Source organism: Pleuronectes platessa, chromosome 15 (assembly GCF_947347685.1).
Source record: "Pleuronectes platessa chromosome 15, fPlePla1.1, whole genome shotgun sequence".
In the NCBI taxonomy this organism is placed as follows: Eukaryota; Metazoa; Chordata; class Actinopteri; order Pleuronectiformes; family Pleuronectidae; genus Pleuronectes; species Pleuronectes platessa.
The window spans coordinates 13,347,817-13,374,266 of NC_070640.1; the positions used below are offsets into that span (position 1 = coordinate 13,347,817).

Genomic DNA, 26,450 nt, shown 5'->3' on the forward strand with positions numbered 1-26,450 from the left:
TGAGGGGGGTGGATTTAATCTTTCAAAAAAGGAGGTTGCTAATGTCCTTACAGATTATCATCACATCAATAGGAACAGTTCTGGGCAGACCAGGGGTCACTATGACAACAGCTTTTCTGTCCAGGTCATATGGAAAGAAGCAACATGTAAAAAAGCTATAGGGCTAAAAAGATGGCAGCCTAACAGGCCACAAGACAGACCTGGTAACGATGAGTAAAACACTTAATTTGATAGTCGTTCATACATTATAGATAATAAACTAGTCCACGTCTGGACCAACTTCCAACCCAAAATAAAAACTTACTGAACCACAAAATCTGGAACCACTTTTAATCATTGATGATGTTGAACACAGAAACATTCAGATATATCTTGTTGTTGTTCAGAGGCATGAAAATTAAAAGCTTCCCTGACAGAACTGATATTTTTATTCAAACAGTTTCTTTTAATCTGATCCTAGTAAAAGGTACACATGTAAAACATCAACTTGAACCGCAAAAGGTTTACTCAGCTAGTTTAATACCCTCGAGTCATATCAGTGCAAATTCAACATGAAGAGGTGACTTTTTAGTGCCGTTAAAAGTCATGCACGCCTTGAACTTATGCATCTGTTGTGCTACAAAGAGATTACAATTTTCTCTGTTAGGTTTTAGAACAGTTTTATGGACTTTGATGTTATGAAATGTCTAGAAAATGAGAAGCAGGTGGGCAAACTGTAAGTATGACAGTGTTTCCGGACAAATATTTGATCGACATTTCATTGCAATGCTGCAGAAATCTTATCAGGTTGTAGCTACAAGTTTTGAGAATTTAGAAAATGTAATCAGTATTGAACATAATTATTGAATTTCTTTGGCATCCACAGATCTCTAAAAATAAGGATTACCACACATCGTTAAATAAACACCAGAACATCTCTTTCTCTCAGTCAAATGCCAAATAACAAAATGCTGCAATTCATTTAACTTAGTATTGAAATGGGTCCCAGTCTTCAAAATGCAAATATGAAACAGAATAAAAAAGCTAAATAGGGTTAACTTTGATTGAAATTTACCATGTCATATTAACCTATTATTTTCCTTGCAACATGAAAACTTGGACTAAAAATCTTTCAAATTCAAAACTATAAAAGATATCTCAAATTCAAATCTGTCCTACACTTATGGTGGCAAATATTTTTGTCGATGAAAACAGATTTCAAGAGCAAATATTGCACAAAATTGTGACGGAAACTACAACCTGAAATGGGAGACCTGACCATGAAAGGTTTTGAAATAGTTGTAGTTATATTCCTCACTGGCATCCAATCCTGTTGGTAGGGTGTCAGGCTACTTAGAGCCAGGTTTTTGTGAAAGTTAATATAATCTAGAACGTGGCACAACTTTGTGCAAAACTTCAAGGGAAGTACAAAGATTTTAAACAACACCGTATGACAACATGCCATTTCACATCTTCGGCAAAGACATCCTTTCACTTGGACACCTGGACATGACAAGTCAGGCCCAGGGTTGAAATCTGTGGGAGACCACTGCTGAGACAGTAAGGTGCAATCTTTAACATCAATGGCAAAACCAAATGAACTTTAAACAATTCATCTTTCAAATAAAATGCTTATTATGTGACCTGCGAAAAGGAAAGATTGTTAATAATATAGAATGCAAAACGCCCTTAAAACTACAGCAGTGGACTGATCTAAGCCTGAGAATCCGATTGTCTGAGCTTAGGAGAGAAGTGTGATTTGGTGCCGTGTCTGTTGGGCCAACTGAGGCTGCATCCGATCCGATTCACTTTTGATTCAAAACATAACCTGAAGCTTTGTTTTATAGGTTAATCAGTGTTCCACCATTTGTTATAAAAAAGTCTGACGGAAAAAGTATGCAAAATCGGAATCTTGAAGAATTAAAAAAAAAAATGTCTAGAACATGTCAAATGAAGTGAAATGAAAGTGCATTAACACAAACACTCCTTTCAAAGAGTTTAGGAAAAAAATAAAGAACTACTCTAACAATCCATGTGCCTGCCAGGACAGAACTAATCAAATCATACCAGACCTTTGCAATGTACATGTTCAATTGTTGTGACAGAACTGGATACTGATCCGTTAAAGGAGACGGAAACTCTGACCTGGGATTTAATTTGCAAATTGGCAGCAAACATTTGAAAACGCGTCCAAAAAAAAAATCCACTTGAAAAAAATGACAAAAGCAGTTCTGAACTAAATATTGACAACAGTAAAAACATAACTTCAAAACTAATTTACATTGATCACATATTAAAATAGAAATTATCCATCATCATCAACTCCTACCCCAGTGTGCTAATTACTGTGACTGAACCAGTCACAAAAAAAGGAAGATTTTTTTACCACAGCCAATTTTAACGAAAGGTTGAAGCTGAGTGATCGGTGCACTCCAACGAAGATATGGTCACAGAACAAACCTGACTACCTGTAACTCATACCTGTTCTTATTGGGCCAAAGACTAACGCGATGATGATACATCGAGGAAACAAGAGGAAAAGACACATCAAATCTTTGTGCACTTTAATGCAAACAGCATAATTATATTCAAATTCGGTTTAAAGAAAACCTTGATGTGGATAGATTCCAGCAATGAATGTCCTTTTAGCCTTAAAAAAAAGTACCCGAGCACTTCAGGTGATTCTGATGCTGTTTGAATTAAAGCTTGTCCAGCAGTGATGATCAGACTGTGCAAAACTAAGCATATGTCACGATTACACGGCACTGAAGACGCGCAGTGGAGCAACTCTCTTTACAGGCCTCTGCCTTCGATTTCACTCTTATTTTATTCTCTTGTCAGAACTCTGTGGAGGACATTGTAAACAACATGTAAGGTCGGGCTATGGCTTCACTGTCATAAAAAAAAAAAATGAAAACAGATTACTGCATGCCAAACTTCTACTTTGCAAAATAGTCCTTGTGATGTCTGTGCTGAATGATCTTGAGCAGAGTCCACCACCGTGTCACAGCAGCTCAAATGTGCCCCCTACCATTAGGATGGAGCATCGAAAAGGCCCAGAGAACCCATCTGGTGATCTGCTGCTTCCAGCTGATAAAGTTACACTCAAAACAGCCCAAACTATTTTTTCAATCTGATTTGTCAATTTCGGATTTAGAATTACAGCTGATGTCTGATTTCAGCAGCCAGACTAAGTATTCTACTTTCCAATTACAGTGAGCACTGTTGAACTATATAGCCTCTTATCCACTGATGAAAGCCCCCCAGTAACACCAGCTTACATCTTGCTTTTGTCTGCAATGGGAATGGATGCAATCAACATTCACTGGCAGGTCAAAGGACTCTGCAGAAGACACTGGTTTTTATCGGCTCCAATCGGCAGTGATGGAAGCGAGACACTTGAGTGAACGCACCAATTTGGCAACACAGTGAGGAAAGGGAGCTTCGCGGGGACTGGATGGAACAACCAGTTTGTCGGTCATTACTCTACCATTATACAACTCCTTTTCACTTAAGCCGCACAAAAAGAAAATATCACTAAGTGGTAAATGTGTTGCTGATAAAGGGAAGTAAACAACAGCATTCACAACAACTTTCAGGAATTCCCAAGCTGTTCCCCGTTAGGCCGTTTTGAGTGCATCATTATCTTCATCACTTAGACAAACCTCTTTCCACAGGTCTTCAGCAATTTAAGAGCTTTCGGGTTGGTCTATTCCAAAATGAGGAGTTTTACATTTTTACAGCTCTGTATCCGATTAGGGTTAATTCAGCTCTAAGGTCCATTTTGCAAAATAATGACAAAACAAACTACATATTAGGGTTAGGAGATGGGACAAATACTGTACATGCACCATCAGTGATCCAATGATTGACTCTGGCCCTTTTAAAAACACCCAAATTTGCTTTAATGTGCCTGCTGATGCAAAGCTTCAAACCTAATCCAAATACTTAGCGCCGAAGAGAACATTTCCTGTGCCATCAGTGGCAGCTGGCAATATGGGGCTGTGTTTCCCATCAGCCTGCAGTATCCTCCATCTGCACTCGAGGGCGGGCTTTACAGAGACATCGTGTAAATGTTTAATAGCTTTGTAATCCAGTGTTACACTGCAGGTTTACAGTGAGATAATCTGGTGAATTCACCAGTTATTTCCAGTTGAAAGGGTGATGGTGTCCCATTGGAAAATTCTGCCTCACCCCCCAACCCTAACATGGTACAGTGTGGTAACGTGGTGGCACAGAACTAAGTCATGAAAGAGGAGATATATGGCCAAAGGTACTCAAACATGTGTTATGGCTGTGTATCAAACTGGGGCGTCATTAGCACGTGGAAACTGTTCAGATGAATTTCCACAGTCTGGCCAAACTATGATGTCAGGCTCCAGGTTGGACAACGTTGTAGGCTCCCACCAGAGTTCATCTCATACCGAAAGAATTTGAAGTCACAGAAAATTCTGATAGGTGCCTCTTCTCAACGGATCTCATCTTTACAAAATTAATTCGACTTCTGGTCCCATTTCCTCTTCAGCGTCTGAAAAAGCCGGAGTAACCCTTAAGGACTCAAGAAGATTCCTTGCAGTCCAGAGCAGCTGGCTGGCTTGTTTTTAGGCTACTCACATTCAATGATCTTCAAGGCAGGAGCGGTCATTTGTGAAATAAGTAGATTGGCCTCTGAAAACCTGTCACAATGCAAAGACAAGTTAAAGATGGTATCAGGCTGCGATGGTGAATAACAAGTAGGTTATAAACTTGCACTGACAAATTGCTGAGTTACCTTTTATTGAACTTTGGGGGATCCCAAGGTGCTCAAAACTGGTGAAGCCCACCTCAGATATAAGGTATGATGAAAACTGGTCAGGTTTGAGGTGGATGCTGTGATAATGCCCGGAAATATTATCCTGTCACATGAGAGAGAAAACAAATATTTGTTATTTCTCAGTGAAAGAGAACGCTGCAGAATGCACTCTGTGTCTTAATCTCTTACCGTCAGCTTCCTTCTCCTCACATACGACTCCCACGGCTGCGGCTCGAGGATGAACAAGCCTCCAGGACGGAGGTGTCTGTAGACTCGCTTGAAGAGCCGCTTGAGGCCATTGTCTCCCCAGTTCAAGTGAACCCACTTGGTAACGCTCAGGCAGAGGATTACGTCATACTCCGGCCGCTGAGTCAGAAGCAGATTATCACTCTCCAGTACATAATTGGCCTGAAGGAGAGAAGGGGTGGAGTGAGAAAAACAGGACCTTGACAGGATAAACATATTTGTGGGGTTAATTAGTCCCACAGATGTCATGAAGTAAAGATTATTTCTGAAACATAAACACTTCCAGGTTTTTACGACAGGTGAGTGGAAAGTCAAGATCTCATTTATATGGAGTTCATCACATTCTTTGTGATACTGTCTCAGCTATCTCTCCGCTTCTCCATATTCTGACCTGTCTGGAGGTCTTGATAACATTACAAAATAACTGATGAAAATTTCACTAACTTTCGAATACAGGTTTATGGGGGTAAAAAAACTTTTATTGTTATAATCATTCATCGTGCTGTTATTTTTTTTACATTGGGGATAGCAAAATGTTGGAAAACAAAACAATAACGGCGATATGTCCAAAGGCAAAAAGTTCTGACTTTGTTAGCCCATATCTCCCTTCAGATATGTCCCTTTGACATGGAATGACCCTATTGTACTGTATGTTAAATTGTTCAATGTAAAGAAAATTATATCAGCAAACTGATAATGTGATATGGGTCTTTGGTAATTGGGTCACATCAGCCTGGGTTAGAAGTCCCACATATTCCTGATAATGTTTCTGGCAGGTATAACAGTGGGAACCTTATAATGGACTGATACACATGAATAAGAGATGACAGAAGAGCAAAGTTGAGGAGAAAGAGAAGGAGAGTGATCAACCATCAAAAGAGATTTTGGAATATCACATCTGGAAAAGCACCGTTGTTGCTATTTAGAGGCAGTTTAGTCAAGATCAATTTTATTTCTTAATCACTGTCACTATATTTTGTATTATCTATTTTGATAAGGTTTTAGTGGTATGGAACTAAAAAAATTAAATTTGCCTCCCTTCACCTTTCTAATGCTCTGCGGCCTGACATTCTTCTTTCATATCCAATCTTGCACTGTGCAGACTGCGCAGGCTCAGGCGTTCATCTAGGGGCCCGGTTCACTGCTTTTACAGGATAAGGTCTGTGCTACACGGCTGTTATCTCTACTGCTTCATTCCCAGACACTACAGTTTCTGCTCCAAACCCATTCATGTGGCTGCCTACACACCGCCAGCAGGCACAAGGCCAGTGGAGTGAAGAGACGTCCATAGAAACTAGAGGAACAAAACCCTTAATGAGAAACATTTATGTCGATTAAAGTAAAGCCGTCGGAATATTTGTCACATCCTCGACAAAGGGAGGCAAAATAAAAAGCAGAGGCCATTGGCCAACTTAAAAAAAACACGATGAAAATGATAGACTGCTGCCTCTATGTCGCTTCCATCCGTCAGTTCCCAGCATCAAACACCAACATACAACACACGGAAATATCTGTGGGTGACAAATGAGTGGAAATTCCCTGCACGCTCAGTTTGAGCTTGTAAAGACTCTGATTAACAAAATTTTGGAGTCTGACTTAAAGAGATTCTGAACAACATGCTTGATTTACATATTATTGTATAGACTATATTGAGGGAGGAGAAACTCTGGTCTTTTTAAGAAACTGCTGATAATTCAAAACAAGAAACCGATAACTAGAATAACAAATCCAATCACGTGAACTTTGATCAATACCCTAAAAGACCTACGTGACTCATTCACTTACTGTTGGAGGCCTACAACTAGATCTGAAGAGAATTAAATCTATAAAACCCTGATGAATGCACATTTGACTCTACTCATTTGAATATCAGCAACGTTTAGTTACAATAGTTAAATTTGAATGCAAATCAAAGCGGCCGTTCAATAGCCTGGTAGGTTATTGCCATACGAGTATAAGTGACTGTGCTGTGACAGTGCCAGCCTTCATTGAGATGCAATACAATTATCACTCATGTTACAGGGAGGTGAGTGGCTGCGCAAATTCTATCGAATCCTCAGAGTGAACTCACTCAAATCAGAGTTTCATCTCAAATGTAGCCTCGTCCTTATTTCCTAATAGCTCTGTTTGTTTTGTTCAAGCGCTAACGACACGCTGTTACCCTCGTCTTAATGAATATATATGATGCACTGCAGACGTAATGCAGGCAGTGACATGCTGAATTCTATTACTGAAATGCTTTCATCTAGGCTCCCAGGATGCACCAACATGGCAGCCTGATTCCGCCTGCACCAGATGTTCACACACATACACAGAACGTCTTCTTACCTTCACGAAGGACACATTTGAGGGGAACTCCCCAGGCCGTGTGGTGGATGTTTCTGTTAGGGGCGGTGCAGCAATGGGCCCCCTTGAGATCCGCAGGGACATGGGGAAAGAGCAGCTCACAGAGGGATCAGCAGGGCCCGAATCACGATCTTCCTGCTCCATTTCCTCTGTTTTGCTGCCCTGCCTCTGGGTCCCTGCCTCATCTGTGCGACGGGGGTCATTGTCATTTACAGCCTCTGCGGGGCCACTTTCTCCTTTCGCTGGTTTCCCATTTTCGTCCCTGCTCTCGTCTTCATTGTGCTTCTTTTCTGTGCGACTGTCGTCTCCATTCCTCTCCTCCTGTTTAGTGCTCTTTTTCTCCTGCGTTGCCCGCCTGGCCTCTTGAGTCTGCATCTCAGAAAGATAATGTCTGATGTTCTTTCGGGCTGCGTGCACCAGGCCACTGTCAATATCCAGACCTAATATGCGGGCCGGTCTTAGCATTTTGGCAATATACAGTGTTATGTGGCCTGAGTTGCACCCTAAATCCAGTACCTCTTTACCTTCAAACCATTCTGGGCGAAGCCAACGCGCCCGTGGATCTTCACTGGCGCCCGGGTTGCGGTAGCCATAATACTTGTTGTAGTTCCCGAACTGGAACTTCTTCTGCTGCTCCTTTTTATGGTTGCGTGGCTGCTGGTGTTGACGGCCTCCCGGACCTGTTTTAGAACCACTTCTTGGTGTGTGGAAAGACTGAGAGTATCTCTGTCCCCCCGTACTGCTGCTCTTGTCTCCTGAGCCTGACTTTGCAACGGGGGTAGAATGGGTTACCGGAAGCTCCATTTTGCCAGAGTTGCGCCGCCGCTTGCGTCTGCCTGCGTGCTGGTTTGGACCTCCCAGTAAAGAGGAACCGGAATCCTCCATCGGTACAGATGTTGTCTCCTCCTTGCAGCTGGCTGTGGTGTCAGCTGAGTGCTCATGGGATTCTCCTGTGATATTGGAGACACTGTCTGACTCTTTGGAGACATCTAGTGCAGAAGATGAAGGTAACAGACCAGGAAGCAGTGCAGAGGGGCCAGTTTTTACCTCAAGTCTTCCCGAGTCGGAGAGGTTGACCTGCGGGTGTGAAATTCCACCTCCTCCTGCTCCTCCATGGTGTCGGTTGCGGTGTCTCTTCCTGCCACTGCTCTTAAAGGGGGACACCATGAAGCTGCTGTCTGCTAACCCGCTGTTCAGGTTTAACGGATCTGTGATGTCTCGGGGGATGAGGATCTCCACGGGGTCTCGACTCTTCGCTGGCAACGGGGAGGATTTGGGCGTCTCTGCATTCAGGGCCCTGTTCACATCCTCATCCAGCAGGCTGTTGAGATTCAGTGGGTCGAAGATGTTCCCACCCAGCAGGAAGTTGGTGGGCAGGACGGAGTCACTCTCAGAGTTGGCCCTTCGTCTCCTCTTGCCAGATGTCGGATGCTTGAAACCGAAGCTAGCTGTGTTGCGCCGCTTCGTTAATTTAGTTTGCTGCTGCTGTTGTTGTTGTTGTTGTTTGGAATGATGAAAGCTGTTCCTGTGACTGATGTTGTCCTCGTTCCCTCTGGTTCTCGGTGCAGTATTGTCTGAGTGACTAAGCACGTCGGTCGCGCTGGTGTGTTTCGGCGAGGCCGCAGTGCCCGGGACGGGACACGCGGCCACAAAGTCAGGGGTGGCTGTGGTACCCTCCACCATAACGGATATGTCACTGTAACCTCCAGTGCAATCTGAGAGCTGCATAAATGAAGCTGAGCTGGCCTGTGGGCCGCCAGTTTTTACAGTATCCTCATCGGCGGACATCTTGTTAGCTTTGCAGAGCTGATGCAAACATTTACGTTTTGTCTCGATCTGAAAGTCAAAGAGAACAACAGTTCAAATAAAGTTTTTGAAATAATCTACCACGTGCCATCAGTTTTTGCAATTATGGTCAACAATATTTCAATAGGTCAGTTAGGTTTATATGTAGAATGTTTAAAATAAAAATATCAATATCTGCAAGTAAGAAAAGGCAAAGCAAGCAACTGAACTTTAACAACAACTGTTTGAAATAAATAAATAAATGACATCCAAAAAGGAGAAGTAAATACTCATCCAGTCCTACCCCCATTTTTCATATTTCTTAAAGATATTTTATGAAATGCTGCAATATTCCCAACTTTAAAGCATCTGCCTGCCCTATCTCAATGTGCTGATAACAATAATACATTGTATTTGTACAGCTCTTTTAACAATGCTTAAAAAACACTTGGCAGGATGACTGGAATAACAACAAATATGAAATGCACATCCTGATCACACATGGAAAAATGAGCTACATGTCATAACCAAACATTAACAGCAGTTACAGGAGCTTCAAATTTGCCTGGAGGAGATTTCCAGTGGCTGCGATCTCACAAACTTAAGAGTGAAAACTTGTAGTCGCTTGTACCCGCTGAAGTTCCTAAGAGGCTACACTTCTGGGATCCAGGGTCCAGGGACCTGTGTCCTCCAGGGAGCAGCTCACAAACACGGGGTCAGCTCAAGTGGACGTCGTGGTCAACTCCTCCGCTTCCCACTTGTCATTTCAAAACATGGTCTCGCTTATAAATCCGGAGAGTCAGTCGCACAGTTATCGGACTGAGGGGGGCGACCTCTGGGTCGTGTCCGCTCGGGGGTGACTGACCTGAAAAGTTTCCCTGGCTGTGCTGGACAGTTATCTAGTTAGCAGCTAGCTCCTAGCTTCTCCTCCGCGGGCCACAACGTCGAGCAAACGTCCCGCTGCACAAACCGCGCTATCTGACGAGCAGTGGAGGAGCCCCGCTGCTGCCCGAGCCCCGTGTGTGAGTCGCCCTACCCGGGGTGATACTATCTCCCTGGCGGCCTCCTGTTCGCCTACAACTCAAGTGTGTGTAGTCGCCATCAAGATAACAGTCTCACCTCGCAGTTCTCCTCCCCGCCTCCGGCCGGACTGTCACTGCCCCGCACTCGGAGCTAGCGTTAGCCTGAGCTAGCTCGTACACACACTCAAATACACACTCACGCACACACACACACACACACAAGTGTTCCTACACGGCGGCAGGTCGACTCACAAACACGGAAGAAAACAAAGCTCTGTGGCCGCTGAGACGGCTCCTCTGTCCCCCACCACCGCCGGTTGAGACTTCCTCAGTCAACTCCTAGTCCTCCAGCGTCGGGCAGGTTGCTGGAGACATTATTCGCTCCGTGGTAGAGGCGGCATGGCGGCGCATCCGGGCTCCGAGCTGTAGCCCAACATGACTGGGGCGGAGATCTCCGACCAGCGGCCGCAAGATGGTGAGGGGGGTGGAGGCTGTCTCCATGTGATGATGAGCCTCACGGATCACAATAATAAAGGTTAACACGAGGCCGGAGACTGGCCATATGTCTTCCTTATCGGTTGCTGAGTCGATAATTATCGATTATAGTCGAAACGAATCGATTGATCGTTTAGTTGGACATAAACACAGGTCATAACTGGGGCTACAGTGGAATAGGATCTCACATTTTGAACATCTGAATTACTCAAATAAAAAAATATTGACCATTATCCTATCATCAAGTCGATCTGTTCTCCTGATAAACAAGTTGAATATTGTCAAAATGTATCAATTAACTGTTTATTTTGTCATAAAAACAGGTCAGAACTGAAGCTTCAACATTAAAGTACCTCACTTTTATGGAAACTGAATTACTAAAATATTGACAATGGCCTATCAATCAGTTGGTTGACCTGTTTTCCTTATTGATTAATAAGTCGAATATTGTTGAAATTAATCCATTAATTGTTTAGTTGGTGATATAATACCTCACATTTTGGACATCTGATTAACCTCAATTAAAAACTTGACTGGTGTTTAAGGGTACCATTCTGTTTCTATATCTGTATTTTAGACTTAGATTTGTCAAAGAAAAATAAAAAGTGTATAGATTTTTGTGAAGATCGGCCAATGTGAGCATGTTCCGGGGGTCTCGAGGGCACCATTGAGCCATTTTGCCACGCCCATGGGAAATTCCTCCAGAATTTGTGAATGTTCACCACTTTCAAATTTCCTGCAAATTTTGGTAAGAATTTGAGCCTGTGAAAGCCCTCAAAAAGCCAATTCATTTGCAGGAAAAATAATAATAATAATAATCCTTACAATTTCAATAGTAGTCAGTGCTTGGGCCCTAATGAATTAATTGATTAATCTTTTATTTGGACTAAAGTAAAACAGACCATCAAATTTATGAATGATCAAATTGAACTTAATGAATCATCACGTTGATCTATCTGTTGTCCTTATTGATTAATCGTACAAACACTATTCAATTTAGTCAAGTAATCATTTAGCATGTTTGATTTTTAAGTGGATACCATCACTATCTGTACACAACATGCCATAACAAAGGCTACAGTGACGTAGGACCTGCATTCCATTTATATAGATAGAGGAGTCACCTGTGTAACATGGACCATGGAGGTAGCGAATGTAAAGGCCATTTCAAGTTCATGGTTATGTTGCACACAAAATCATGGCTAGATTTTTGATACATGTTTTGATCTCAAAGACGACATCTTCTTTTCTTTGTAACCACAGCATCGCAGCCACGGCTACCATCTACAGACCAGCTGTTGGTGATTTGATGACGCCATCAGAGTCAACCTCAAGGCTCCAAACTACGAGGTAGGTTTAGGAAAATTCCCTAAGGGAGCAAGGCAACCTCTTGTCACCTCGACCTCCACATAATTGTGATTGTTCACCGGAGCAGCTTTGGCAGGATCAAGGCCAGTGTTCATCTGTCAGCTTGAAGATATCCTGTTGTTCTCGGTCGAGGCAGCAAATTGATCTGTGCTACCTACTCCAGATAAAATTCTCTGAAAGACTTGAGGTTTTTACTCTATGACTGACCTGTCTGGACTTGAAAATTAAATTTAGACCTCAGAGGTTTAAATAAAATATATGTGTATAAATGGTCTGCATATATATATATATATATATATATACTGTATATATGCAGACCATTTGCATATATATGCAGACCATTTGCTATATATATATAGCACATGTGTTGTCTTTATGACCACTCAGAGCGTTTTAAAGTACAGTTTATTGACATTCACCCATTCCCACTCACATTCATACAGTGCAACTATGGGCAGCACTTGATGACCGCTCTACCCCTCAGCCAAAGCTGCCACCCTATTCATGTCAGTGACATTCTTAATGCAGATTTTCCTTGTACCTCTTTGTTCTTGTAAAATAAACACGTGACACTTGCTGACCATTTTGTCCATCAGTGACTTTAAGTATCAGTGAGTGGTTTGCAAATAAAAACAGAGGTGTATATGTATGCAAATTAGTTATAAGTAGTTTTGTTGTGTGTGCATTTCATTTCTGGGGGTTTAATACTACTAGACTGCTTGGATTTAGGTTGAGTACATTCTTTAAATAGGCTTCTCTGCCGTCTTGTCACTGTATCATTCTCTGGTAGCTCACCGACAGCAAGGTGCATACCAGTATAATACAAAACACATCTAATTTCCAACATAACACGCTTCATACCCTAAATGTTATTAGCTTTGTTGTGTATTATAAATTATGACAATATGTGGTTGACAGTGATGAATGCTGAATGAAGCAAGTTGGATGGAGAAGAGTGCAACATTTACCAAAATACAAGTACTTTTAGAGCATATTATTCACGAATTAATATATAAAATAACCTAAATGTTTAACTTTCATTTTGAAAATACTGTCATTTCCAAATAAGACATAGGCTGTACCCTGTTCCCTAATGTAAGCTGGACAGCACTTTTTCCTCTTGAAGTAAGAAAGCTGACTTTGCATTGAACTAATGGACTTCATACTAAATTAGATTTATGAGCCTTTAATTCAAAATCAACATCATAAAATGAACATTATGATTCAAGACACTGTGCAACAGGATGTTTTCAACAATCTGTGCTCTCTGTGAAAACTTTATTTGTGTGTGAGTGGATTCTATATTTTATATGAGACGAACAGGCCAGAACTGGATCCCCTGGGATTAACAGCTGTCAAAGTGGAACTACTGCTGAAATAGTTCCTTAAAGAGTTTCTCTCCATTATTCAGCAAGGAAACTATTCAGATATGAAGAATCCTAAACAGAGTTTGGTGAATTTGAAACAACAGCAGCTCTTCTAGTTGAGGAAGCTGTGAATCTACTGTTCAGTTGTGTTTCAGTTCAGTAAGTGGGAGACACAGTCAGAGCTCCAGTCCACACGTTGATAGATATAGTTCTTTCTTTACAGGGAACATACAGAATGAATCACCACATGAGGCTGCAGAGGGCGCTGCTGCTCAGTAAAAGTGACAGTGTTGATTTGAATGAAAGAGAATGACTACAGTTCCCCAAACTGATGTGTTCATGTTGTTTGTTTTCTCCAAACAACATGAATCACAATATTCAGTTCAGAATTGTTGAAAAAAAAAAAATATATATATCTGCTTGTGAGTGAATATCAGAGGAAATGTTTGTTTTTGTGGTTTGACTGAATTGACCCTTCGAGCTCTCTGAACTCACCAGGTCTGAGGTGCGGTGCTGAGCTGCAGCAGGTGACTCCCAGGTCGTGGGCGTCCTTCTCGGCGCGCAGGAGGCTGATGGCCACGTCCCATAGTTTAAGGTAGCCGCTGGTGCAGCCGGTCACGAAGACCTGGCCACACAGTGAGTAGCAGCACGCCACGACACTGGCCTCGCTTACTGAACTGCATCTGTGTAGGAAACAACACGGCTTAGGAAGAAGGGGGTGAAGTAGAGGGAACGACATGAACCAGTTTAAAAACCATTTTGGATTAGACTGTGAAGATTAACATGACCTGTGAGAGTGAAGGGACAGAGCAGGCCTGAGGAGATGAGGGCCAGAATGATTTTGCACATACAAGGACACCATTTTATCAACTTAGTCCATCAGCTTCATTGATGTGATTGTGTTTCATGTTCTTTAGTCTCACATGTATCTTTTCAAAGCAGTAATATGACTTTATACCTTATTTTGATGCAGCCCTGAATTAACTTTAATGTTTCTTTAGAAGATGGGTTCAGTTAATGAATGATTACAGGTTACACTTTTCCAAACAGCATCTTACTATGAGACATTTTGAATGTGTTTTTGTCTGTGCTCCACTCACTCTGACGATTACTTTAATAATTTGAAGGCACATGATCCTGTTCACCATTAGGTTTTACAAAACAATATATATCAAGGCAGATCCTAATAGTCGTTGCGGGATGTTTCCATCTGCTGATGAAGGTTGTACCAGATGTGGCCAAAGCAAACATTCACACTGATTCTGAGACAACTGATCAGTCAAACAGTTGATTTACATAAAACTAAACTGCCACTTATGTGATAATCGATTATTAACGTGTGCTTTTATGCTGTAATACCAAACATTTGTTGGTTCCACATTCTCATATGTGGATCTGACGCTTTTCTTTGTTACTAATTATTAACTAATAATCTTTGATTGATTGATTGATTGATTTATCTTACTTATTGATGCAGTGAAATAGTCAAACAACAACTCGAAAGGTCATACAAGGTTTTCATACAAGTTGGCTGGCAAAGCCTGTGTTGCTGGGATTATTGAGTCGTTCATGTACAATTACCAATGAATTACAAATTAATTTTTTCCTCATGAAAATAAATTGAATTTAGAAGAGAGTTTTATGTTTGTCGTAGACTTCTTCCCACGATGCAGAAATGAAGGCAACATATCTGAGATACAAATGTCGTCATCTTGCGCAATTGGTCTCATAGCCTGGACAAAAGTGATCGGGGGGATGGCATCAGGATATGGACGTACGAAGGACAATATTAACGTTCGACCAATCGCAAGTCAGACTCAGGAAGTTTTATTGCATCAAATAACTAATCAAAACCAAACCAAAAGAAAAATAAATACTTGAACACACAGTACATCAGTATGATAAGAACAACCTAAAATTGCAGAAACCATCTATGAGAAAAGCTTATTTGATGTGGACTTGTTAGTTCGGTCTGTGCCCCATCTATCAGGTGATAGAGATGCTTTGGCTTTATTGTTGGGGAGCCGCCATGTCATCTGTCTTCATATATGGCCTATGGTGTGTGTGTGTGTGAGAGTGTTTGTTTGTGTGTGAGTGTGTGTGTCTGTGTGTATGTTTGTGTGTGTGTTTGTGTATGTTTGTATGTTTCTGCCACATCTCTTCAAACTCATTGCCGCTTGTCCTTCAACTTATCGATCCTGGAATTATGTTTTCTTTCTTTCTTCCCTTGAAATGTTCAGAGCACAGAGCAGGTTAATGCGTTTTACACTCTAAATAAAGCGCTGATATTGTGTCCAATGACCTCTGCAGTGTTGTCTATTAGATTCAATAAGCTGGAGAGTAACACCACACCGCTGTCAGGGTATTGTGACGGATTTAGGGCACCTCTCTTTGTTTTTAAAGATCAGATGCTGCAAGTATGACGCAATTAAAAGTCCACCAAAATGAAACGTCCTGTTTTTATTTACTGAAATAAATGATGAAAAGTATTTACTGGATTTAAATGATCGCAAAACTTCCTCATCGGGAGGTGGTTCTATCACCATAGCAACCAGATGCTAAGATTTGAAATGGAAGATTATTTTGATTGACAGGGACACTCCCTCACTACCTCCTTTGATGCTTTGATGAACTGCATCAAATGAGGTATTTTGATAGGAGACCTCTGATTGGCTGTTGATTGCTTTAAATACTGTTAAAGTTCAAGACAGTTGCTACTGCACTCTGACCTTGACTGAGGTAAGTCATGTCTCACTCTCTCTATTTACCCAGCATGGTCCACAATACAATTCAGGCTGATAATTTAAGTTTGAAATGAAACCACTGTATAAAATGAAGCTGCTGCTGTTACATGTTGATAATGTGCTGTTTTCTGTTGCTTTTATGACAAATGTGGGAATGTTGTAGCTGGCTTGTTTTGTGTTTTCTGCTGCTTATCTTAATGAGTGATATGTGTTAACTTGATGCTAAGTAGCGTTATGCCAGGCAGAGCGAGGCATTGTGGACAAAACACCTGTAGCACCAGGATATTTTCACATTTCACATCTTAGTCCAAAAACCGATGTGATTGTTGTAACATTGGGAAGATTAACCTTGGTGTTTAACTTTAGTATTTAAGACAAAGTAAAAAAACAACAACTGCCATCACTGCCAATCAAATTCAGATTCAAATTCAAATCAAAGCGTCTGCTTGCTATGGTGATTGATGAGGAGAGTTTTCCCAGTCATTTCTTTCAAAAAATGCTATTTTTTACTAGTGAGTTTTTTTGGGTTAATGTGGAGTTTGAATGTGTTGATGGGAGCTTAAGCTAATGCTAGGAGCAGGTTACATGAGGTGTGTAGCTCCTTTAAGGAAAAAAACGATGCCTCTCCATTGGGTCTAATGTTATTTCAGAGAAAACCTCTCTGGAAGGAGCATCAACTCACATAACTCGCTCACACGGTCCCATTTGTTTACTCTCACAAGTTTCAAATATATCTGTGTGTCCGGCAAAGTCTTGGAATTCTCGCGGTGTCTTTATTTCACAGATAGGACTTATAGTTTCTGAATTATAGTTGTTTGAGTGCTGCACTCAGAGTTTAGATTTCTCTCTTCCCTGTGAGGAGAGAACAGGTGCATTCATTTGAGTTTCCATGGCAACGCGATACACACAGATAGCAGGAGGGGAGTCTCTCTCTCTCTCTCTCTCTCTATCTGTGTCAACAGTTTTACATTGAATATTTGATAGATCAAATTCACCTAAATCTTACACACTATTTCATCCTGTCACCTGCAGACATAAAGCCATTTGACTTGATCCAGACAAGAACGGAAACTTCTTCGGAAAATAGTGCATCAACTCTTCAAACAGCTTCATCAACAAATAGATCTACTCTCTGTTGGAAACCATGCAGCAACCAGATGTTGTGATGAGCCTCAGGATCGAACTCCTCCGAGCCAACAAGAAGATCATGGCTCTTAAATATGGAACCGAGTCTCTGAGGGAGAGGATGTGGCAGCTGGAAAACCAGCTTAAAGACAGAGATGATGTCATAAAGATGGCGGTGGAGAAGGAGAAGGACAAGGAGAAAGAGAAGGAGAAGGAGGTGGAGACGGAGATGGAGAAGGAGAAGCAGAAGCAGAAGGAGATCCAGGCTCTGAAGGAGAAGGTAGAGCAGCTGGAAAACCAACTGAAAGACAAAGATGATATGATAAAGATGGCGGTGGAGAAGGAGAAGGAGAAGGAGACGGAGACGGAGACGGAGAAGGAGAAGGAGAAGGAGAAGGAGATCCAGCTCCTGAAGGAGAAGGTTGAGCAGTAGGAAAACCAGCTGAAAGACAAAGATGAAGTAATAAAGAAGGAGGTCAAGAAACGGCGTGCTCGCCTTGGGGCCTATCTGGACTGTCTGGCTGAGCTCACTGACTGTCAGGCTAAGGTTAAAATTATGGAAGTGAGTCTGCACCAGGAGCCACCCCAGCCTGATACCATCTGTAGCAGTCAGGTGGAGGTGGAGAAGGAGAAGGAGACGGAGAAGGAGAAGGAGAAAGAGGAAGAGAAGGAGAAGGAAAAGGAGATCCAGGCCCTGAAGGAGCAGGTGGAGCAACTGCAACACCAGTTGATTGACAAAGATGGTGTCATAGCGAAGGAGGTCAAGAAACGGTGTGCTCGCCTCAGGGCCTATCTTGACTGCTTGGCTGAGCTCAGTGACTGTCAGGCGAGGGCTAACATTATGGAAGCAAGTCTGCACCAGGAGCCTGCACCAGGAGCATGAGACTCCTTGCCCCCGCCACCCCTCACCTTTTTCCTACTCCTCAAAAGAAACCCCTCCCCTGTCCCCCTTTGTACATATTTTAAATAATTTAACGTGTTGTAAATATGTTAAACTTTTTGAATAAATATAACTAGTACAGTAACATCTGCCTCTGTCTTTCTGAATATAGATACAGGATTCATTGATCAATAAACACAGTGTTGGAGTGAAACAAATCAGTATGATTCATTTAGTTTGCTACTATTCACACGAACACAGCACAGCAACAGAAGACAAACAATGTTTCTTAACTTTTACATTTGGTCAAATCTATATATTAATTATGACAAGAACACAATAATAATAACAATTAATACAAGGGAACACAATCCACAGTCCAGAGTAAATGAGTTCACAGACATGAAACATGCATCAATCAGAGAGTTGATGTGGAAGCAGAGTTTGAGTGCAGGCCCCAGCTTCAGGTTCATGGTGCTGACCAGGAGATCCTCGGTGAGTGAAACTCCTCAACCACGACTCGACCGCCTGGAGAAAGGAGAAGAAGAAATAAAATCCTGTCCATTTTGATAAGGGCAGATATTTGACATGATTTATTAAAAGCTACAACTAAAGGCCGGCGCATGCTTGTGCAACTGCGTCGGCGGCTTTTCACGCAGCTGTGTCGCAGGACTCTTTGTCATTCATGCTTCCCCAAGCTTCCCCAAGCGTTGCGCGTCTTACAAAGCAATTCCCCGCCAGAACACCAGGCGGAGTAATGTTTTTTGTCGAAGACGACCTTAGAGACGCCTTCTTTCTTCTTCGTCGATTGTTTATTTACATAGCCACTGCGGCTCCTCGTAGCCTTTTTCTGTCGGACAAATCCGCCAGTCAGTGACGGGTTATACAAGTGGACATACTTTCGGATCTCTTCTGCAAAACGCTCTTCTATTTGATCCATATTCGTTCTTCTAAATCTTCTGTTGTTTCTGCCGGTATTATGTGGTATGAAACCTGGAAATGCGACTCCGGAAAGGATGTAGTTAGACCAATCACATCCCTTGCAGGCTGCTTAAGGCTCGCGGAGCTTTGCCGAGTAGTCAGAAAAATTGGGCGACACACGTAAGCACGTAAGAAGAGATACATAAGCACATAAGGGGCCAGGAAGGGCTCTTGCGCTTGCAGGGCCTTGAAAACGCAGAAGCATGCGCCGGCCTTAACAATCACATGCCTCAACTGATGTGATGATTTCTTAAGTAATTTATATTTTTTTCAAGAAAATAAATGAATAAACGCCTTATATATTATACAGTTCAGATTATTTATAACCTGCACCTCAGTCTTTTGTATTTAATGTGGCATGTAAATCTGAATATTAGTAGAAAGCGGCGATAGGCCGAAATACTTCTAGTAAGGGCATTTTAGCAGATATTTGACCAATCTGGGAACTAAATCCTTACCAAGAAATTTCTTCACAATGTGTTTAGGAAGGTGTGTAATATCATGTCTTAAAATGTTGAAATTCATCTCCCGTGGGAAACATCCTAAAAAATTGCTCAAAGTTGGGGTACCTGTAACCGATTTTTGAAAAATCGAAAATGTTAAATTTGGCTTTAAGTAACTTGTGAGGGGTCAAACTAGGGTTTTTTCATGATTCTGAGTTGATTTCAAGCATTAGTTTTTCACCAAAACCACTCCCTAGTGCAAAAACAACCACCCCCACTTTTCCCACTCACTGCATTTTCAGCCATTATTCACAAATAAAGGGTTCCAACCCCCCCGCCCCCCAAAAAACAATAAAAAATAAAAATAAAAATAACCCAGTTAACACCATGAAAAATTCTATCTTTTTTTCTATTTGTCTAAAGCAATAGCCTCATGGAAAGGTAACAATTGTCAGTGCAGTATTAGTTTTTCACCAAAACTGCTCCTTAGTGGAAAAACAGACATTTGAATTTGAAAAGAAGCGTTATTCATTTATTTCAGTATCTTGCATAATACTGATCCACTCTGCCACACGCTTCATGTGTCAATGTCTGAGTAACAATTGTCAGGGTCGATCAGAGTGGCGTCCCTAGCAACAGTCTACATAGCAACGGTCTAATGTAGTTAGTAGCTAGTGCTAGACATGCTGAAGCCATTTGCAACCGTCTTCGATCTGTGTCGTTGACAGACACTACTTTTTCTGTCTGATATGTAAGTATTGTACATCTTGAAGGCACTCGACAAAGCTAAGAACCTGAAGGGAGCTGAAGTGAAGATTCTTCCATTCACCAACAGAAAACAGACTGGAATAAACACCATCACATTTCTTCCCATCGCTGAGCTCTCCTCCTTTGTAACACAAGATCAGCCACTCCTCACTCCGGGCGATACACTCTGGGCAGCAGGGTGAGTGATCAAAGCACAGGATCCTGATTTCTCACACTCCAACTGGAATGGCTGGATGAAACGTATCCATGCAGATGATGCCAAGCAGAGCACGCTGATCGACTTCCTCCCAGTCATCGAAGGTGACCCTAATGACCACAACACCATCTTCACCACTCTCAAAGAGTGCATGCGGCTCTCTGAAGACAAAGTCACTATAGTGACGTTCGATCTCCCTATCTGGCTCAAAGCTGTGGACATCATAAAGCAGGCAAATCTACCCATCATTCCACGGTTGGGTGGATTTCACCTGCTAAAGTCCTACCTTGGATCCTTGGGTAATATCATGGAGGATTCTGGACTACTAGAGCTGATCCAGCTGATCTATCCAGGGAGTACGACAGCCAACCACATCCTGGATGGAGGATGTTTTGACAAGGCAATCCGTGCTCACCTCCTGATCGATGCAGCAATCTATCAGCACATCATGAAACATGCCTTCACTGAGGAGGAGCTTGGTGAAATGAGGACCTTGATGGAGAAGGTAGCTGATGGGAAATGGGAGCCAGAAACACAGATCCAGTTGTTGTAGTGTTTGAACGGAGGTTTGAAGAAATCTTCAAAAGACTTGCCAAAGGAGGAAGAACGCCTGCACTCTGGGTGCAGTACCACTACATGGTAGATGTCATCAAGATCTTCATCAGAACTGAACGGCTTGCAGACCACAATGGGCACCTGTCCTGCATTGTCACCAGGATGCTAGACATCTTTGCAGCTGCAGGGCATCACCAATACGCCAAGGGGGCACGGCTGTACTGTCAACTCATGAAGCAACTCGAAACTTTGCCTGCTTACAAGGAAACCTTTAAAAGTTTTACTGCCCATGGGAACCATGTTGTCCGTTACTCTAGCCATGATTGGTCTGGCACCTGGTGTTACATCTGTACTGAGCAGACATTAATGAAGGCAGCCAAGTCAGAAGGTGGACTGAGCAGAGGGAGGATGAGAAATAGTGATTCTGGTCACAGGTGCTGGGTGCTTACTAGGGATGAGCGAGTACAGCATTATCTGTATCTGTATCTGTATCTGTTAACCATATGAATTATCTGTATCCGTATCCGTACTCGGTGTGGGCGGAGCCTAACCCGGAAGTGGGTGTGATTTAACCAGGAAGTGGGCGGGATTTAACCCGGCAGTAGGCCGGGTTGTCTTGAAACGGGCGGGGCTTTAACCAGTATGTTATTTTAAGCATGCAATTGATATGGGTTGATCAAAAATTGTTATATTTATTGCTGATTAGAGAACTATACACAGCAGCATCAGCATTGAGCTTCAGATCAATGATTTTGATCACAATAGCAAATTAACTATTTACAGAACAAGTTTTGCAACAATGAATACAACACATGCTGTTGCAATTATGAAGTGAAATGTAATAACAAGTATTTTCATAATCAACATAACCTTCTTTTTTAACTTTGACATTTTTTTATGATTTTTGTATTTTTATTTTTTTTTTAAATTTATTTCCACACCAGGTGTGTGTGTGTGTGTGTGTATGTTTATGTGTGTGTATGAGTGAGTAAGAGAGAGACAGAGAGAGAGAGAGGGGGAGTGTGTGTGTGTGTGTGTGTGTAGCTTAATTTGTAATATTTGTTATACCACTACTACCTACAACGTGTCAGACACTCAGTGCGTGAAGTAAAATAAAACTGGTTAGAGCCTACTGACGGTTTAAAAAAAAAAAAATCCAACGAGAGAGAGAGAGAGACGCGAGAGAGAGACGCGAGAGAGACGCGAGAGAGAGAGAGAGAGAGAGAGAGAGAGAGAGAGAGAGAGACGCTAGAGAGAGAAGCCAGAGAGAGAAGCCAGACACTCAATGCGTGAAGTAAAAAGAAAAAATTCTCCGACAGGCAGAGACGCAACGCGAGTCGCTTTCTACCAGCACCACGTCTGAACGAACCCACGTTTAACAGAACTCTACTGGTTAATAAGTAAGTACAAACTGAAATAAAAACAAACTTCAAGCTGAAGAAACCCTAAACGTTAACGGAAAAGACCCGCGAACCTGAGTGACTGAGAGACAGAGAGCTGTTCTGTGAGTGAGTGAGCAGAGCGGTGTGTGAAGGGGAGGAGCGCTGTGACGCTGTGTGAGGATTTTCATTCTGTCCGAGCACAGATATTGACTCGTATTACTCGTATAATACTCGTGCTCGGCAAAAGTGCTTTATCCGTACCGGATACTCGTTTCAGCCGAGTATCCGGCTCATCTCTAGTGCTTACCCTCAACCACTTCTCCAATGTCAACCAGCGCATGGAGGAAGGTGTCAAGAAACATGGTCCACTCCACAGAGACCTTGCCAAAACTCAAATGAAGCGAGATGCTGAAGCGATTGAACTTGTCCTCAAATGGTTTGAGGAGATCAACCCATTTGACCAAGATTGAGATAAGGAGTTGCTTGTGTCTTTCTCAACAGGATTCACAAGCACAAGAGATGACCCAGTTAATAAACAAGGCAGGCTTTTCCAAGACTAGCCTGAAGGATTTAACTGATCCGCTTGACCTCACTAGCCAACCCTCCTCCACTCTGGTGGTTAATGGTGGATGGCTTCTCTACATGGTGAAGTGGGAACAAGGTCAGAGTTGGCAGGAGATTGCCAACAGTTACCTGAGATACTTGCAGGGTCTTAGCTGTCGCTCTCAGAAGATCATTGTGGTCTTTGATGGCTATAGCAGATCGCCAAAAGATCATGACCACATCAGACGTACCAAGAAGTCATGCTGTGATCTCCAGATTCAACCAGATCTGATACACTGGACACCAAGAGCAAAGTTCTTGGACAACACTCATAACAAGAGTGAGCTCATCCACCTCCTCTCTTCAACATTTCGAAAACTTCACATCACTGTTGAGCAGTGTGACAATGATGCTGACACTTCAATTGTGAGAGAGGCATTGGCTGCTGCTAGAGATCATGGCTCTGTTGAGGTCAGTAACATTTGTGTACATATTTTACTTTCACCAGCTATGATTACTTTGAAAAGAAGAGTATTCACATTGTATAATAACTTGACAATGGTTATCTGTTTTTGCATAGTTCAACACACTTGCATATCTTGTTCTATTTTCAGGTGCAGGCAGAAGACGCAGATGTGCTGGTAATGCTGGTGCACCATAGCTCAGGCACAAACCATCCGATCTACTTGACCACATCTAGGGGCTCCTATGATGTCAGGAGGATCCGAGAAGCTCTCTCTGAAAGACAAAGACGCTACCTGCTCTTTTGTCATGCCTTCACTGGTTGTGATACGGTTTTTGCAATCGCTGGCCATGGGAAAACAGCTCTATTTGACAGGTTATAGTAATAATAATAATAATAATACATTTTATTTCTATTGCACTTTGCATTTGAAACAAATCTCAAAGTGCAATTTTTGCAGGTTTTGTGCAGGGGATATTGATGAGCACATGGACATCTTCCTTGACACACAGGCTTCTAAGGATGCAGTGATTCAAGCTGGTACAGCCATCTTTCAGTGCATTTACCGTGCACCAGGTACCAGTTTGGGTTCAATTCGATACAGCATGTTCTCACAGAAAGCGGCAGCTGGGGTGATCAAACCAGAGACTCTGTCTCCAACAGAGGGTGCAGCTGCACAGCACTCTCTCCGTGCATATATACAAACCCGGGACTGGATCCTTCTTAAGAGCATGTCTTGGACCCTAGTGACTACGGGTGGACATTAGGTGCTCAGGGATATGAGCCAGTTCCAACACTAGACCCCATGGCTTCTGATGAGCTTCTTCAGTTCACAGTCTGCAATTGCAATGGAGATTGCAGCGACCGCCGGTGCAGCTGCAAAAAGAATGGTGTCAAGTGTATCTCGGCATGTGGAGTTTGCAAAGGCATTACGTGCAAGAATTGTGTTCATGATGATGTTCAGTTTGGAGAAGACTCAGACATTGACACATGAGGCGTTTGGCAGATTGGATCAGTATTATGCAAGATACTGAAATAAACGAATAACGCTACTTTCCTAACTAAAATGTCTGTTTTTCCACTAAGGAGCAGTTTTGGTGAAAAACTAATGCTGCCCTGACAATTATTACCTTTCCATGAGGCTATTGCTTTAGACAAATAGAAAAAAGATAGAATTTTTCATGGTGTTAACTGGGTTATTTTTTTTTAAAATTGTTTTGGGGGAGGCGGGGGGGGGGTTTGGAACCCTTTATTCGTGAATAATGGCTGAAAATGCAGTGAGTGGGAAAAGTGGGGGTGGCTGTTTTTGCACTAAGGAGTGGTTTTGGTGAAAAGCTAAGGCTTGCAATCAACTCAGAATCATGAAAAAACCCTAGTTTAACCCCTCACAAGTTACTTAAAGCCAAATTTAACCAATTTCGATTTTTTAAAAATCGGTTACAGGTACCCCAACTTTGAGCAATTTTTTAGGAGGTTTCCCACGGGAGTTGAATTTCAACATTTTAAAACATGATATTACACACCTTCCTAAACACAATTGTGAAGAAATTTCTTGGTAAGGATTTAGTTCCCAGATTTTCACATGTTGCCCTCACTATTCGTTACCTTACTTAAGTAGAAATTTTGGGTATCTATACTTTACTGGAGTATTTTTTTTTCATACGACCTTTTACTTCTACTCCTTACATTTTTTACAGAAATATCTGTACTTTCTACTCCTTACATTTTAAAAATAGCCTCGTTACTCCTATTTCATTTTGGCTTGTTTTCATTCCGGTTTGTCATCGTTCAAAAACACACCAAAGTATTTCTGACTATACGACAAAGCGACGCGAGCCTCACGCAGCCCGCAAGGCTTGTGATTGGTCGGCTTACTACATCCCGTCCGGAGTCTAGTTTCCGGTTTCATGCCCCATAATACGCGGAAATCACAGAAGATTTAGAAGAACGAATATGGACCAAATAGATGAGCACTTGGCAGAAAAGATCCGAAAGTATGACCACTTGTATAACCCGTCACTGACTGGACGATTTGTCCGCCAGAAATAGGCTATGAGGAGCCGGAGTGGCGATGTAAATAAACAGTCGACGAAGAAGAAGACGTCTCTTCTTTGTGTGTTTTGTCTTCGAAAAAAAACGTTACCCCGCCTAGTGTTCTGGCGATGAATTGCGTTGCAACACGCGCAACACGTTAGAGAAGCATAAACCAAAACGAGTCCGTCGATACAACTGCGTGGCCTTCCGCGGTTGCAGTCGCAGGACTATTATTCGGCCTTAAAGGCCGACCCGGGTTGTACGCTCGCACGCATGCACGCAACACGCCCCCTTTCGTGCCCTCTGGTGGCTTGCGTGCGTCCGCCAATTTTTCTAACTATACAACAAAGCGACGCGAGACTCACGCAGCCTGCAAGGCTTGTGATTGGTCGGCTTACTACATCCCGTCCGGAGTCTAGTTTCTGGTTTCACGCCCCATAATACGCGGAAATCACGGAAGATTTAGAAGAGCGAATATTAGAGATGAGCCGGATACTCGGCTGAAACGAGTATCCGGTACGGATAAAGCACTTTTGCTGAGCACGAGTATTATACGTGTAATACGAGTCAATATCTGTGCTCGGACTGAATGAAAATCCTCGCACAGCGTCACAGCGCTCCTCCCCTTCACACACCGCTCTGCTCATTCACTCACAGAACAGCTCTCAGTCACTCAGGTTCGCGGGTCTTTTCCGTTAACGTTTAGGGTTTCTTCAGCTTGAAGTTTGTTTTTATTTCAGTTTGTACTTACTTATTAACCAGTAGAGTTCTGTTAAACGTGGGTTCGTTCAGACGCGGTGCTGGTAGAAAGCGACTCGCTTTGCGTCTCTGCCTGTCGGAGATTTTTTTTTTTTTGACCAGGCTCCGGCCGCAGGCGCTGAAGCAGCTGCAGTGAACCCCGTAGCCGTGTCCAGACAGAGGAGAGCCGGGCAGCTC

The 26,450-nt window shown here is 42.4% G+C and overlaps 2 protein-coding genes across 4 annotated transcripts; one reads left to right on the forward strand and one right to left on the reverse strand.

Moving 5' to 3' along the window:
- Positions 1–316: 316 nt before the first annotated feature.
- Positions 317–10,643, reverse strand: mepcea (methylphosphate capping enzyme a). Of its 3 annotated transcripts, XM_053441056.1 has the most exons (6): positions 10,268–10,643; positions 7,346–9,199; positions 4,961–5,179; positions 4,751–4,874; positions 4,594–4,655; positions 317–4,507 (listed from the first exon to the last, which is right to left on the reverse strand). In XM_053441056.1, the coding sequence occupies exons 2-5, from the start codon at positions 9,149–9,151 to the stop codon at positions 4,621–4,623; spliced, it is 2,184 nt and encodes a 727-aa protein (XP_053297031.1). In that variant the 5' UTR covers positions 9,152–9,199; positions 10,268–10,643; the 3' UTR covers positions 317–4,507; positions 4,594–4,620. The 3 variants fall into 3 exon arrangements, with proteins under 3 accessions (XP_053297031.1, XP_053297030.1, XP_053297029.1); XM_053441055.1 differs by having other exon boundaries at positions 317–4,655; positions 10,423–10,643; XM_053441054.1 differs by having other exon boundaries at positions 317–4,655.
- Positions 10,644–13,910: 3,267 nt separating this feature from the next.
- Positions 13,911–18,216, forward strand: LOC128457421 (GTPase activating protein homolog 4). Its single transcript, XM_053442100.1, has 2 exons — positions 13,911–14,036; positions 17,177–18,216. Exon 2 carries the CDS (start codon positions 17,289–17,291, stop codon positions 17,700–17,702), a length of 414 nt encoding a protein of 137 aa, XP_053298075.1. The 5' UTR covers positions 13,911–14,036; positions 17,177–17,288; the 3' UTR covers positions 17,703–18,216.
- The last annotated feature ends 8,234 nt before the right edge of the window (positions 18,217–26,450 follow it).

Excerpts from the sequence above, each read along its gene's own strand:
- mepcea (XM_053441055.1), bottom strand. The coding sequence starts at position 9,151 with ATGTCCGCCGATGAGGATACTGTAAAAACTGGCGGCCCACAGGCCAGC. Across the intron at positions 5,180-7,345 it reads CAAATGTGTCCTTCGTGAAG|GCCAATTATGTACTGGAGAG; the intron begins GTAAGAAGACGT and ends TCTCTCCTTCAG. Across the intron at positions 4,656-4,750 it reads CCCCCAAAGTTCAATAAAAG|GTTTTCAGAGGCCAATCTAC; the intron begins GTAACTCAGCAA and ends GCATTGTGACAG.
- LOC128457421 (XM_053442100.1), top strand. The coding sequence starts at position 17,289 with ATGCAGCAACCAGATGTTGTGATGAGCCTCAGGATCGAACTCCTCCGA.